Source organism: Xiphophorus hellerii, chromosome 9, assembly GCF_003331165.1.
Source record: "Xiphophorus hellerii strain 12219 chromosome 9, Xiphophorus_hellerii-4.1, whole genome shotgun sequence".
NCBI classification, from domain to species: Eukaryota; Metazoa; Chordata; class Actinopteri; order Cyprinodontiformes; family Poeciliidae; genus Xiphophorus; species Xiphophorus hellerii.
In genome coordinates this window covers 9,016,588-9,033,214 of record NC_045680.1, presented here as the reverse complement: position 1 = coordinate 9,033,214, position 16,627 = coordinate 9,016,588, and the positions used below count along the sequence as shown (strand labels likewise).

The 16,627-nt window shown below is 38.0% G+C and overlaps 1 protein-coding gene across 3 annotated transcripts in view; it reads right to left on the bottom strand.

The window, feature by feature from the left end:
• mast3b (microtubule associated serine/threonine kinase 3b) overlaps positions 1–10,220 on the bottom strand; it is a 37,656-nt gene extending 27,436 nt beyond the window's left edge. For 2 of the 3 annotated variants that reach the window (XM_032571918.1, XM_032571919.1), the window contains exons 1-2: positions 9,908–10,220; positions 6,110–6,202 (exon numbers count right to left, since the gene is read on the bottom strand). In XM_032571918.1, coding sequence (XP_032427809.1) covers positions 6,110–6,202; positions 9,908–9,954 — 140 coding nt within the window. In that variant the 5' untranslated portion in view covers positions 9,955–10,220. Of the gene's footprint in view, positions 1–1,365; positions 1,879–6,109; positions 6,203–9,907 lie in introns of those variants that run through there. The other variant, XM_032571920.1, reaches the window with a different exon arrangement.
• Between the last annotated feature and the right edge of the window lie 6,407 nt (positions 10,221–16,627).

Below are 16,627 nucleotides of genomic sequence, written 5' to 3'. Positions count from 1 at the left end.
TCTTTGCCCTCTGAGATTTACCTCAACTTGTGAGATTATTTCCGCCTTCAGAGCTGCTCTGCCATGAGGAAGATTATACAACTACAACTACAAAGCTACAGGCAAATGCAGGACAAAACAGCATGGTCATATCAGATGAAGAGGGAAAAACAGTTGAGAGCCAAAACATAAAAAAACAGGAAACCAACTGTCAACAAGCTCAAGGCTGCAGGGGGAGAGGGCTGTGTGTGCATCAACAGCAACAGCAGGCCCAGCTAGAATGACAGATGTCTGGAGCCGTGGAAACATGTGTGTACTTTTTTTCTTTGTAAGCATCCGACCGGAGAAGCAATAATAGAAAATAAACTCAGACCACAATTTTAAAAAAATCACATTATTATTCAACAATCAGACAAATAAATAGACCCCTGACCAGATTTAAAATAATCATTAAATAGAAGGAGAAAATGCACTGATCAGGCTTATCCACGGCCGATTCTGATATCCAATTTTCTCTGATGGAGGTTCTGCCATATTGTTGGTTCTGAATCCAAGAAAAAAACTAAGGAATTACAATATTAACACCATTTATACATCAAAGCAACATTGATCAGATTTTTTACACATCAAGAAGTGCATAATTTTTATTTAATAACTGAAAATAGTTTCAATTACTGTTGTTTTAGGAGGAAATTGACATTTTATTTCTTGCGATTTGGTAAATCTATAGTCATCTGGTAATTTCATGAGAAACTATGAAAAAGATTATTTTCTAGGCTCTATTTTTTTAAAAATTTGATTAGGTTTTTTTTAAAATTATTTTACAACTTACCAGTTAGTTAAAACCAATGGCACTATCGCAATATTGTTGATTCGTTAAAATAAATGTTGGTTGCATTACTGTAATTTTTAAAACATTTGTGCCTCTTTACATTTCAACCAATTCAGCTCAGAAGGAAAAAGCAGGACGAAAATAATGCAGAGACCTGCAACGGATCCTGTGTGACACCCTGATTCAGGAAGTTTACAAGTAAACGTGACATCAGAACTGTGGAAATCAGACACCTTGTTACCAGAGATGACCAAGTTTCATGGTAACCCACACAGTGTATCTGTTTCCTTAAGCCTGCAAACTGCTCCTTTTGTTCAGCCACAGCCAGAGAAACACTCAGAGCTGCTGGAAAATGCTGATGTTCATTAAGGATTAACGATGTTTTTATTATTATTATTATTAAACCAGCGTGCTGTGGCTCGTGTTAACACCCAAATAGAAAATGTGTGCCAAGAGCAGCTGCAAACATCACTCACATTTAAATCAACAAAGGGTTACGTTTAAGCTTTTAAAAACAGTTTTTGTCACCATATTCGAACTCCTTATAAAAGTACCTTTTGGATCGTTTCAGCAGCGAGACGGGAACAAAACGGGATTTGTTCTGGCTCGGAACCGCAGAACAGTGACTCGGATCCGACATCCTGAAAAATTTTCCCAGCGAAATAACCCCGTCTCCAACTTAACGAGGGATTTTTTTTTTTCTTTTACAAAACTGCAGCTCTGGTGGACGTGAAAGCCGCTTCTTCCCCTCCTCCTGCCGCCGCTACTGCTGCTGCTGTCCCCACCATCGTATTTTCTTCTCCGGGGTTTCTTTTGTATTCATTCTGTCTGCCGCGTGCTGTTCGGTCCCAACGTCTGCGGAACTGCTGTCCTTCACATCCTCCGGTCCGCTGTCCCACCGCAGCCCTCAGTCCGGAAAGCCCACTCCATGGCAGGTGGTCAAGTGTGTGTAAGACCGTCTGACGACAACAACAACAATGGTACACACAATAGTTTTTGGCAGAGCAGCCGCTAGCTGCGTGTGCGTCCGTGTGAGGAAGCTGGAGACTGTTGATGCGTTCAGGTGCGGCTCGGGAATCTCGGTTACACACTGCTGGTAAATATTTTACTATGTATTCAGTTTGAACAAATTGTGTACAATGTAGCTTACATTAATACAGTTTAGTCGACATTAAAATGGCTATTATGCCTAGACAATATTTGAGCACTGTACCATAGGATCTTACTCAGTTAGTACGAATGTAGTTTAAATTAAAATATTCTTTATTATTAATAATATGATATATAAATATTATTTCATAAATTTCTTATTAATGAGAAGGAACATTATATCTTACACTTGCTGTTGTCTACAGCCTTAATACAGTGACTGTAAAATACATGTAGACTAATTGCTGCAAATTGCATATCAATAATTTCTTGCATAATGTTTTTTATTCATAATTTTGTAAATCATCAGTCAGATGATTTGATGTTTTAATCTTACTTTAAACCATTGATATACAGAAAATGAAAATGGAAAATAGCTGAATTGGGTGCATTTACATTATGGGCTGAAGTGGTCATGTTGATTAATATGCCCTCACATTTCTAATAAATAAAAATCTTTAAAGCACTTAAGAGTTTCTCTCTTTGGTAGTTAAGTAGTTATGACTGAATCATTTAAAAACTAGATATCTGTCTTTCATAGCACTTTCACCTTCATAGTTTCAAAATATAAAAAGGAAATGTGCAAATCACAAAGATACACTTTAAAACTTACATCCACTAATAGCATATATTTTGTTTTAATATATATATATTTAAGCAAAATTATATTGAAATTCATCTTACAAAAAGAGAAGAAGCATCCCAAAGCAGCTTGTTATAATAAACAGAAACTAATATACAGTTCCTGTATATTAGTTATGCAGAAACTAATTGTTGGTATGTTGTTGTTAGGGGTTTTGCCTTAAGGCCACTTTAAATTAGTAGTGAGTATGTCCTCTTTGCTCTGTGATAACGTACAGGGGTTACAAGCACCCACTGCAACCTTCAAGGATTAAAAGGATATAGAAAATTATTGAACAAATAGATGGTAAATATTTACAAAAAATCTGATGAAATACAGTAAGTAAAAAAATCTATCCAGCTAATGTGCAGAAATTGACTGTTGTGATAAAACTCATTAAATCACGGTTATCTTGTCTATAAAAAGCGAAAAAGCAGTTTTATGAAGGGCTGTATTTCTGTTGAATAAAGTCCTGTTTGGCTTTGTTTGTCAAAAGTATCAATATTTATTTCATCTTTAATTTGATAAATAATGACACACAACGTAGTGTCCCATATATTTAGAAATTTTAACACTTTATAAGTCCAGGCAAAATATATTAAAACATCATTCAGCGCAAACTGTGCTACTACTGGTAGAGTGTAGTCACTACTTGCAGTGTATGCTCCCTTTGTAGTAGGGAATGATAAAAGTCCCACAGAACCTGAAAGCATCTGAAAAAGGTGGATCATACCATTAGGAGCCAGGTAGAGGGAAGATGGAGTCAAACTTCGTACTTTGTATGTTCCGCTGTTTAAAGCTCTGTTTGCTATCAATTTGTACTTTTGTGTCAACAGTTATAATAACTGAAATAATTAATATTTCACAGCTGGTTTTTCTAGTTTTCAAAGATGAAAACTGACCCAGAAAACTTTAACTCTTTGCTCCCAGCTTTATTATGAGGTTTGGGTTTTGGTCTTGATTTGTACAACATATTACCACACTAAATAAGGGTTTGGTTATTTTGTAAGGGTTATTATTTATTTTGAAACTATTTTAAAAAATAACCCTAATTTTAAAATAAATTGTGCTTAATAAAACATCAGAATGTTAAAATAACTTTGAATGTTGCTATACTCAATGTTCAGAAACCAACTCTGGTATAATTGTAGTATCATAAGTATGAAAGGAAACATTGTGAAATAATTTCCCCCTTTCTACCGATAGTTTCTCCATCCCATGTATTCACTTTGTGCAGTAATGGCTTACAGCATCGTATCTGCTGAATCTCAACCCTTTCACTAGATATGAGGCAGATTGTTGTCATATTTACTTTGAGACATTCTTTTGCATCAGTATTGCTGAGCCAAGCTGCTGCACACGATGTGCCAAAATCAAAGACTGATGTCAGGAAGTAAATCACTTACACCCAAAGATAGACTCTGATGCAAGAGTAGGAACATGTTTCTGGATTTGTGAAGTAACAATGGGTGGGTTTAAAGAAGGGGGGCTGTCTCCAATGTAAAACCGGTGTGAATGAAGAACAAACACCTCCTGCCATGCTGTGGCACGACTGTCTGAAAGGGAGCTTACTGTGCGTCTGTGACAGATTTTCGCAGCTTAAATAAAATTAGCTGTTTTTTCTTCTTCTTCTTACCCCCCGACTGAGTGAATAAGATTCATTAAAGTACAGAGCGTGCTGAGACAGCCAAGCACAGCTCAAACATCCAGAAACATGCTGGATGCAGCAGTCCCTGTTTGCGGTGCTGCCTTCCTCCACAGCACCCTGCACTGTTACCAAGCAACCCACAGAGGCACAACTGATAGGTCGAAATAGGAGCACCTCAATATACGGTGGAAAAAAGAAAACAAAACTCAGACATTTTTACCCAGTTATTTTTTTTCGGTGCAGTAGCTCACTTTATTCAGCTCTTGTTTTTACCAGTACTCCATCATCTGAGTCAGTTTCAGCCTGTTCTGGTCTATGTCACCCATCAGTCCCTGCATTTATGTCTTATAGTTGTCATTTTTAACAACCAGAAATGCTCCTTTATTAATTACCTAAGGGTAACAATGGCAGATTTTCTGAAGGCATCCACAGCAACATCAATCCTTATTTGCTGATTATGAAGTTGTAATCATGAAGCCAGAGCAACAAAGACAAGTTGTATTTTTTATTATTTTTTTTTAAATACTGCGCAGAACTTTTAAATCTCAGCTAATTTCTTTTAGCAGTGCTTCCATGGATACTGGATGATTGTTTTAATCAGTAGCTCTCCAGGCTTTTTCAAGAGCTTTCATGGTCTTTTGTTGGAGTCCATTGTGCACAAGTGAAAGCATGCAAGCGAGGTTAGAAAAAACAAAAATTAAGTGAAGATCTTACACAGAACTGTAATTCTTCAGTTTATCATCCACTGTATTTAGCTCCTGTCAAACTGTCTTAATGCTCATGATTTTTTATTCTTTTCATTTTTTATTTGTTTTATCCCAAATGACATACGTTGAAAGAGGACAGCAGTTCTTTTGGACATAGAATAGTGTGAAAAATTATTCAATTAACACATAATAAAACATACAAATCAGATAAAACATACAGAATAAAGCAGTAATGCGAAGCACATTTTCACTAGCTTTGGACAAGAATCTGTGTAGCAGTCTGGTAGTTTTGCTTTTGCCTGTTGCAGTTCTGTTTCCCTGATTTACAGCTAAGAAGCTTCATGGTGAGGGTGAGAGGTCTCTGATAATATTCAGAGCCATGTTCCTGCAGTGGCTATGAAACTGGTAAGACACAGAAGGTAGTGACAATGAAATTATCTTGCTAATATTCCTTCACTGTTTTCTGTAGGGTTCTGTTTCATGCTGTATTGCAGCTGGAGCATCACATTTTGGTACGGCTACACACGTCGTGAGGATGCTAGACTGCAGCCTTTTAACAGATGCAAATAGAGAATTGGGAGCAAATTGTTTCTTTGTGCATGGCTACTTTGGTAAATGGCCTAAGTATCAAATTTGAATCTGATTCCACATTGTCTTTTATGGTAAAAACTCTGGGTCACACCAGAGTTTAGTCTTCTGTTTAAATAAAATTTTCAATTTTTTTTTTTACCCTCTTCCAACTGAAGAGCAGAAAACAAATACAAATTTCTCTGAAAATAGGTAAAAACTAAAAAAGAAAGAAAAACCGCTAATATCCAAAAAATGTGAGAAGATCTTTATAAAGCTAAAGGAAATATTAATCAAAGTAAATTATAAAAATTGCAAGCAACCGGTAATGAGTGCTTCACACGTCAGGAATTAATGTCAAAAACTATAAACATTAGTATAATGTGTAGTAACTTGCATTCAGCCTTTAAAAACGGCTAGGAATGTATTAAAAATATTTTCCAAACAAGACAAATAATACATATGCAACACTGTTAGAGGACTGGAGCTAAACAATTTTCTTTTCTGTCAGTCAAAATGTCAATATGAGAAGTCCTGTGTGGTTGGATCATAACTTAAATACCTTTTGGAATAATTACAGTTTTTGTGTGACATAGCTGTCTTACCTCCATGGATGTAAGGTTTGTAAGGGGCTGCAGGGACTGCAGGGGCTGCATGGGCTCAGGAGAGTCGGGCTCTGGCAAGAAGTGGGGGACAAACTGCAAGGGAAGACATGGTGGCATGGATTAGAGCTGAGTCAGGAGTTTGGCAAGTCATCTACTGACGTCAGAGTGTTGTCCTGTAGGTTTAGAGGTTTGTGCCTGTCACTTCAATGATGGGCTCTCACCAAGTCGCAAACATTTGTGACAGGGTGCTTGGATGCCTCATCTGTCAGGTTTATCATTTCATGTCAGCAGAAAGGGATCAATGATGTGCCAGTGAGCCAGAAAAGGAATTTTATCGTGTAATATTTCATAAACTAACATTTACCTCAGTATTAGAACTTCATCAGAACAGAAATTCTTCTGAGGTCAGAAAATAGAGTTGGGCAAAAATATTTAATCCATCCATCCAAATTTGTGTCTTGAAAATGTGTGATTTTTAAATTAAAAATCTTTAAGAATCTGAAATTGACATTTAATTGGATTAAAGAGTTTCTTAGGGTCTGATAAGACTTAAGCAGATACATTATGATGTAAGATTTACATAATCCTCAACTTTACGCCCCAATGCACCATTTTTGCATAAAGATATGCGAGCTCAGCCAGCTCAGCCACCCTAAAGTGTACATCGTAACGCTGACCGGGCAAAGAGGCTATTTCCTATTAATTTATCTGCTCAGATGTAAGCTCTGCCTTCCGGGCTCAACTATTGTCTCTGTGCCGCAGAAGCTTCTCAAAGTACAGCATTGACTAGCACAGCACTAATGAACGTGTTGTCATAGTAATGCAGGAGGAGGGTGAAAAAAACAACTCCTTGTACAAAGAGTCCTCATTCTCCAAATTCAACTCATAATCATACAACAAATACCGGGCATGTAATTCCCTCAATGATTATTTCCAGATACAACGTCCTTATAGGTGTTTTTGTGCTGCATTTTCCTTCATTTATGTCTTCTCTTTAAATATACATCTGTCCAAAGTGTGAAGTGAGTAGAGAGTCTCAGAATGACTCAATGGTGGCATTAACACTGAATTTATAATTTTACTTGGATCTACACAAGGGCTACAACTACACAATGGGAGTATGATTTAGGATGTTTCCAGCTATTTGCTTTTTCCTGCCTTATTGTTCTCATGTAAACCTTATTATGCAAACATTCCTGCATACAAAAGAACTCTACTAAAATTAATATGAAAATACTCAGTTAAGCACAGGCAAAAGTTTTATGCCTTTCTGTTCATGCTTGATGCTGATGTTTTGGTTCGGAGATGCGTTCCTTCAGCTGTCATTAAAAACCTGTGACTCCTCCTCTGAATCCCCGCTCTACGCAGGAACAGATGCTACAGAGTGCCTAAAAATGAAAATGACATGAAAATAGCGCGTGCTCAGCTGAGATGGTTCATGCAGGAGGCAGATGGATGGATCAGAGAATAAGGATGTGAGCAAGTAGCTCCTACGCCTTATGGATCAGCATTTTGTGGGCACCGTTCACCCCCCCCCCCCCCCCCCTTTCCACTATATAAAGAAAGGCTGCATTCACTTAGGAGGAAGGGTGGGTGGACGTAAAACTGCAGTCTTTTCACATAATTGAATGAAAATGGAAATCACAGGTTCGTAAGATAATAAGAAAATTACATATCTGTCTTTCTTCATGTTGTCTAAAAACTCATAGTTTCTCAAAGTACTGAGGAATGGAGGGCAGTGTGTGATTCATTCAAAAATCATGCCTTGAGGAGACCGCTGAGCTGAAAATCTCAAAGAAATAATATTAGGAAAATATTCAGTCAGGAGTTGCAATTTTTTTGGCCTGATCTCCATATCTTGAGAGGTGCTAACGCTCCTGTTCAAAACTGACAGCTTGACTTCTACACCTCAAGTTTAAATATTAATAGACAAGCAGGAGGAGGGAGTCGTTTGCCCTTGATTTCTTAGACTAATTTAATTTAATTTATATATACAACTTTAAAAACTGAGCTGAGGCAAAAAAACAACAAAAAAAAACAACATCAGTGTGTGTTTTGACAATTGGATTTTCTCATTGAAAATTAAACACATTAAAAAAGTAGTTGTTTGATTCTCACTAAAAATATGGAATTGAAATGCAAGCTGTTTTTCTTTATGGCGACATAAACAAAGAGAAGATACTTAAACTTGGTTAGATTTCCATATTTAAATAATAAAACACATAACATTACAGAAAGAGTGAAGAATAACATGGCGCACCCCTGCAGCTCACCTTGTGCTAGCTAGTGCCATGAAACAGCATTTTCACCATAGAGACTTTCTTAACTTTTGTTTGTTAGTGTACTTTCACCACATGTTTCAGATAGTCACGCAAATGTTAATATCAAACAATAATAGCCTAAAAGCAGTATTCATGTGATGATTTCATTTAGATGGGGAGAAAAGACTATTTAAACCAAAACAATCTTATGTTGAAAAAATGAATTTCCCCCTAAATCTAACTGATTGTGCTATCTGTGGTGGCAACAACTGGCATCCAGAGTTTGCACTAATGGACGATGAGTCTTTTTAAGACGTTTGTGCTGAGGAACATTTGTCCAATTCATCCAGAGTAAATGGACCATGTAAGGTCTTGACTTAAGTCCGGACTTTCACTATGCCACTTCAATACCTTTATTTTGTTTTTTTAGTCATTCAACAAGAGGCTTAGGGCTATGATGGCCTGATGAATAAAACTAACCTGTTATTAACAACTGAAATGTATTTCCATCTTGATGGCAAGTTGTTGGAAGGGGACGGTTGGTATTTCTTTGGTCATGTGATCACAGTTCAACTTCCACCTAATCAGTGCTATGCCTGTCACTGATCATATTATTTACACACAGACAAACACAAGTTAAATACAGAAAATGATGACTAGAAATATTTTTCTTTGCCCCACCTTTAGCTGCTTAACCCCATTGCCTTCCACACCCATTTTTTTGTGCCACTGACATTGACAGTCATGCAGCGCTGGGTTGTGGGGAGTTTACCTGAAGCAAAGAAGCTGTGGAGAAGTCAGCAGGATGGTTGCTTTTATTTCAGGTGTAATAAGGGTAGTGAAATATAATACAATATTGCTAATATGACTTATTGGCAATAACAGCAATAACTACATTGGATATTGATACTATCCCAAATTTTCACATTGTTGCATCCCTAATTAATATGTATTTGGTTAAAAAAAAGTTTCTTTTACATAACCTTGTGAATATCTATCTATCTATCTATCTATCTATCTATCTATCTATCTATCTATCTATCTATCTATCTATCTATCTATCTATCTATCTATCTATCTATCTATCTATCTATCGATCGATCTAGAAATAGCGCCTCCTAGAGCCACACTATCTGAAGCTGGTGGACCACCTGTCTAGAAATACAGAAAGCTGTATTTTTTTCTTATACTCTAGTGTAACACAACTTCTTTGCAGAGCATACCACACACCCACACGTATATTTTAGACATATTTATTTTAAATAATTATACATATAGATATATACATATATAAATATAAATATAAACATACATACACACATAGATGCGTTATCACCTGTATCTTACTGTTTTTGTTAGTTTAGTTCAATTCGTCTGTTTTTAATGTCAACAGAAGAATTAAAAAGTCTGTTGACATTGAACACAACATAACGCTTTCATTTCCCTCTTGCAGTAACTTTTGAACAACGCAGTTTCACAGCTCTTAAGCGGCTGCACCACAAATACAACCATACTAATAATAAAAAGCGGAACTTACTCCAAAGTCAGAGAGGGGATCTTCAGTTTATCTCGCCTGGACTTCATGCTTGACGAAGCAGGAGCTTCAGTTCTCACACAGCCCGGCACCGCTCGGTCTCACCACCGGCTTCCAGCCTCTCATCGCCGTCGTGTCTCACTAAAAATACACAGGGTATCGTCTAACTGCAACTTCAGCGTATTCCGAAAAGAAGAAAAACAAATAAATAATAATAAATAAAAAAAACAAGACAGGATAGAGCGTAGTTATAAACAAGCGAAATGCGCATCTAATGCCTGATGTCCGTGTATGTGGCGCACGGCAGAGAGACTACCACAGATATCGAGGGAGAGACGGGTCACCGCGAACCTCCATGTGACTGGTGGGAAGGGGGGCTGCGGGAGGATGAGGGGGGCGCAAATCAATTTCTCTGGTGGGTGACACTCAGCAGAGGCGAGGAAGAAGATGGCGTTAATGTAGACTGTAAACATATTCTGAGTGTTGTCATTTTAAAGAAACATCGTAAACAAATTCAGTTTAAAGCAGTTTAAACATGCATTTCTCCTGTTTTTGTTCATTCTTTTTAACCAAACCATATTTGCGGTTTTTTTTTTTTTCAAAAAAGAAGAAAGCAATTAAAAGTTTAAACTCATTTGAAAATGACTGAATGAAAGTGGAGAGTCGTGGCGCTCTACTGAATATTCATGCAGAAACTGGGGAATACCTTCGCTGGAAAACGTGACAGATGCGCTCCTCGCTGCAGGCGCGCGCGTCCGTGTGCGAGCATCTGTTATCTTACTGTGAGATGCGAGCCTTTGTTAAGTCAATGCAGCTAGATATCGCAGGTTGCGCCTCTACAGCCACCGCCTGCTTGAAAAGTAATTCCCCTAACGCATGTGTAGGATGCTTTTTTGCAGATGCATGCTTAAAAGCACATTTATAAACTGGGGGTGGGAGTCTGCGTGATGTTTAATAAATGCACATTTATGTCCTCTGTGACATGCTGTGAGTATGCATGTTTTAAGACCGTGAGGAATATAAAATATTCGCTGTGTTTACTCCCCCACTTACTTTTTTGGATGCGCCGACGGCACCTGTGCCCTCCTGGTTGCTATAGGAATGAGCTTGGCACAGGCACACAGCAAACAGTGACCGCATATCTGTCTTTTGCTTGCATGCATACTCACGCAGTCTCTCATCTACGACTTTCTAGGACCTCATTCGTTTTCTGAGCTTTTCTCTGATCACAAAGGAAGAGACGTTTATTCTACAGTGCAATCTGGCTGTGTATACACATTGTGGTCTACACACTTACAGATGCAGGGGATGCAGCATGGTAGACATGGCGAAGCACTTGTTTGTTTCAACAAATTCCTTCCTGGTTTGGGGATCTGTCTTCTGTTTTCAGTCCAAACACAGAAATGGTGAAATTTAGCTTTACTATTATTCATAACTAACTAAAGACTTCTACCATTGTGGACACTCGCAGAAGACCAGTCATTGTCAAAGGAACTTGTATGACGATGACCATTGTTTGAAACTGTTAAACACAGTTACTCCCACAATGAGCAACCCATAAGCAATCCTCTCAGCTTTTAAAGCGATCCATCTGGAAGCTGAAAACATTATTTTCTAACTTTCTGCAGCTGCTGACTGTGCTGCAGTTTAAACATTGTCTCACAGGACCAGGTGAAGACTTGGTTTTAGCCGTTTTAATTTCTGCCTTCCCCTACTATTAAAATATTTGTTTGAAACCTGTCTGATGAAATATAAGGATGTATTTTGCTGCCTTTTGGAAGTTGCTGTTGCGTAAAGTTGCTGTGTCATTTAACTACCACAAGGTGGGGCTTCAGCCTTCCACTGCACAAACATGATAATGTGAATCTTTTCAATATTCAGTTTAGGCTCATGTTTGTGACTATCAACTGGTGGACACCAACACATGAAGAAAACCATAGACACTTTAGCTGATAAAAGCCACACTTTAGCTGTGGATAATCGACGTTACGTTGCAAAAGTATTCGTACACCTTGAACTTTTATCTTTGCAACCACAGGTTAACACAAAGTAGCCCATAATTGCAGTGAAAGAAAAATAATTAATGTTTTTGAAAATTTATTAGTGAAGATACATTTGAATGTTTCTACATTCACACATTTTTTTTACCTTCTTTGTAGAACCACTTTTCACTGCAATCAGAGATGCAGTCTCATTTCTTTTGCAGTTTTTATGAGGTTTTCTTCTAGGACTACCCTGTATTTATATCCATCCATCTTTACATCAAGTCTGACCAGCTTTCCTGTACCTGTAGCTGTAGCAAAAGCTCCCTACAGAATGATGCTGTCATCATTAGGCTTCAGAATGATGCTGTCATCATTAGGCTTAAAGATCACAATATTGTATTAACAGTGATGTGCAACATTAGGTTTCCTCCACACAGAACATTTTGCATGGAGGTTAGAACATTGGATTTTGACCTTATCTTACCAGAGCACCTTCTTTTATGCCTTTTCTATGTCAACAATAGAATTCAATATGAAACAAACTGCAAATGAAGTTTTCATGGCTTTCTGTCAACAATGGCTTTCTTCTTGCCACTTTTTCATCAACATTACATTTATGAAGTGCACAACTAATAGAATAGGCACCAGTTCAAAGTATTCTCCTACCTGAACTGTAGATCTTTGTTGCCCCTCCAGAGGCACTATATGCTGGTTCTCTAATAAAAACGCCAGTTTAGGCTTATTTGGGATGCTATTTATTAACCAAGCAATGCTTTAAATTTCTTAACAGATTCAACATAGTCATTTGATGACTTTCTTTGGGAGTCTCAGAGTGAAGATGGCTTACATTAGAAAATGGCACATGTTAAAAACATATATGGTTTTTCTAGGTTCAATCCCATAAAATCTAAATAAAACATGTTGACTTTTATGGTGGTAAAATATGAAAGAGTTCAAAGGGTATGTATAATTTCACAAGGCACTGTCTGTATGTGTGGTGTTTGGTGCTGAGCAGATGGAGAAGTGTTTTCATGAAGACAAATGACCATGTGGGTGAGGTGAGAAGCTGAATCAAAGCAATTCATCAGGAGCAGCATATTCAAAATTCTTACAGTTATATGCCCTCCAGTCTGTAATTGTTTTAATGATAAATGAACGTATACACAACGCATCTTTAGCCATCAACACCATACGATTCTGCAGCAGCATGCCCACCCAGTGTGTTGTCATTAAATCACATTTCGTGCCGACTGCTGTGTGTCTGTGTTTGTGTGTGCCTTGGTGAGTTGCTGGTGGCGTACAGTGGTGGTGCAGAGATCCCATTCCCCAACTGTTTTGTTAAAACAGCGTTTAACAACAGAGTTGGTATTCTCAGTTGCCATGGCAATAAGGGCTTTCCTGCTCTTCCCTTCCCATCAGTCTGTGTTCTTCCTCCCACCTCTGCTGTACAAGATAAAGCTCAGCTAAACGCTCAAAGAACGTCTCTCAGCAAATGGCAGCCGAGTCAGATTCTCAGCATTACATCACCCTTTGTTTGGTCTGCTCTGCCAAACCACTCATGTGAAAATAAACACTCAGTTGTTGTTTCACTGTGGTTTAAATGCACTGGATGACTGCACAAACATTTCTGCTATGTTGCTAAGCAGTGGAATTGTAAAAGTGCACATTATGTATAGAAAAGACAAAAAGACTTTTGAACATACCTTTCTCTAGACACTGAAAGTGGAGGTTTCAATATAACCAATGCATGCTTAACTACACATGTGCAGAATCTCACCCACAGACATTTGAGACTCCTACAAGCGCACCAGAGGATTCACTGTGCAACAAAACCTGTGAAACGTGAGGGGAGAGGTTTGGTTTCAGTCAGCACTGTTGCACAGGAAGGGAGAAAAAAAGCAGACTGCTTAGCTGTGGTGGAGAGATAAGTGACACGAGCACATTGTAGGGACAATAAGAAAGACATTTGACTGCTTTTGTAGAGGTAGAACAACCAAAGTGCATACTCTGAGACACATCTAAATTGATATAATTGCAATGCTTTATGCTGCCAAAAACAAATAAAATACTGTGCAGAAGTGAGAAGCTTTGGGAATGAAACAGCTACAATAAACTATGCAGCCACTGCAATTAAACTCAATTAGTTGCTCAAAAAAGCTGTTTTGTGTTTTCTAATAAAAACCTTATAAACAGCAGCAGCGCACATAAGGATTTGAAGCATGCACATGGAAGTAATTTCAGTAACATGCAATGCAAAGTATAATGTCATGGAGGAAGTGAATGGTTTTAAATGTGAAGGTTTCTGTTCAGTGTCAGAGAACGGAAAACAACATGAGGTTACTGCTGCAAATTGTTGTCATGGTTCAAATCAATCCACAAGATGGCGTAATGATACAACACTGAGAATTAAAAACACGTGCATCTAAATTTTGTCCTCAGGCAGAAAGGTTTATTTTCAACATGTACATCAAGGACTGAAAATGTTATGACTCCACACTTCCAGCCCTGAATAAAAATATAATGATGTATTTACAGGTTTTGTAAATTAGCCAACATAAGAACTACATAACTCTATCCAATGTGGTAATTTATCAGTTCTTTTAATTAAAGGGACACACAGAGGAAAGCCAACAAATGTTCTTTTTTAAGGGGAAAGTGATTACCAAAATGATTTATTTTTTTACTATTTAATACTCCTTAAATTCAGGAGAAATTATTATTATTATTATTATTATTATTATTATTATTATTATTTCCATATAGTATTCTCACACTATGTCACTGAGGTCAGGCCTTTTCATGATAGTTTGCTGGACTGGTCCACCTTGACAATGGTCCTGGTGTGAAGAGATGAAAATGTGAACAGAGGGAACACAAAACAATTGCATTATTTAAAGTTTGAACAGTTTAGAACTTTGAATTGAATCAGTGTCTTGCATTGTAAGAACATTTATGAACATTCTCTAAACCAGGGGTCTCAAACTTCAGTCCTCGAGGGTTGCAGTCCTGCAACTTTTAGATGTGCCTCTGTTGCACCACGCCTGAATAGAATAATTAGGTCATTAGCAAGGCTCTGGAGAACTGATCTACACAAGAAGGAGGTAATTAAACCATTTCATTCCAGCATTTTTTGTACACATCTTGGCACATCTAAAAACTGCAGGATACCGGCCCTTGAAGACTGGAGTTTGACACCTGTGCTTTAGCTTCTTGGCAGATATATTTGTTCTGCCCCAGAAAACCTTGTTAGGCAGAGGACTTGAGGGTTTTCATTAGTGATGGTGAGATGAAGCCTCATGAGGCATTGAACCACTTGAGCCAACTGGTTCGAGAAAGGGTTCATTTCTTGAAGCTTCATGTGCACACGAAACCACCTACTGGCCAGGTGTATAATCACAGCCAGCTGTATCTTAACACGTGTGATGCATTGAATTTTTGTCTATTATGGCTCTTGGGAATGACTTCACAAAAGGTGTAGGACGAAATCATTTGTCTACATAAATTATGTATACACATATGTGTATAATAAAATATTGTTTGAATGTATTCTCTGTGTGTAATTATTCCCAAAATAGTAGTGTCATGTGATATGGCATGTTGTGTAATAATGTTTTTCTGTGACTCTAGAAAAATGGCATGGGCCTAATCAGGCAGAGGACAGTGAAAGTGCTTGTGGAACTAGGGAGGGGGTAGTGAATAGGCTAATGCTTGTGTAACTTGGATGATTTCATGCATTTTTATTAAGAAACAACAATTTCTCCACAGTTTTTGGTTTCAAACGATTTCTCTTTTTTGACGCTACATGGATGAGGTGTTATTATTGTACCCCAACTCCTTGGAGCACAATAAACACCTCACCTTTACAGAAAATAAGAAACAGTGAAAAATACAGTTCCTCATAAGCAAACCTAATGCATCTGCAAATGTTCAGTTCACCTTACCTTGTTAGGGCTTATCAAATCAAAATGTTCCCACATAGGGGAAATCCTCCTCTTTCTCACCAGCTTCATCCTACTCCTATCCTCTCCTCGCGCTCCTAAATCTCTTATCTATCTATCTCTCTCCTAAACTCTCCAAACACCAAACTAACTGTCTCAAACTAAATAACCACTATCCAAACTATCAAAACTCTATCCACTCTCTCAACTGACCGCAACTCGCCTACAACAACCCACATTTTGAAAGGAGCCTGTGGGGTTTCTAAAGCTGTCAAACCCCGCGCCAAACTCTGAGCCACTTCCCGAAGCAGTCACGTGGTACAGCCGGGCAGCGAGGCTTCGGACGTCATCGTTTTCGGTTCCTCCCCTAAATGAAGCAAGCTTCGATACGCGCTTTACGGAAACGCCCCCTCCATTACTCGACACACGCCTCGAAGCCTCGGCACATCACGTAACATCACTAGTTTTCATAATTACTGCAAGGCGCTGTGGTTCTGTTGCAGCAAATTAAACCCAACTCAGCAACTTTCTACCACCATGCGGTGGTATGAGTTATTTCCTTTGAAACAGGTCACTGTACATTACGACTAACCAACCCCACTTTGGTCTCATCTGTTCCAAAGACATTGTTTCAGAAGGATTGTGCTTAATTCAGACGTAGCTTTAATAATCTGAGTTTTGCTGTCATATTAATTTTAGACAATCACAATTCCCTCAAGATAGGAACCTTTCCAAACAAGTCATAGAAGCTTTTTGTAATTTTACCATTGTGTACTCCAACATATAAAATTCTGACACCC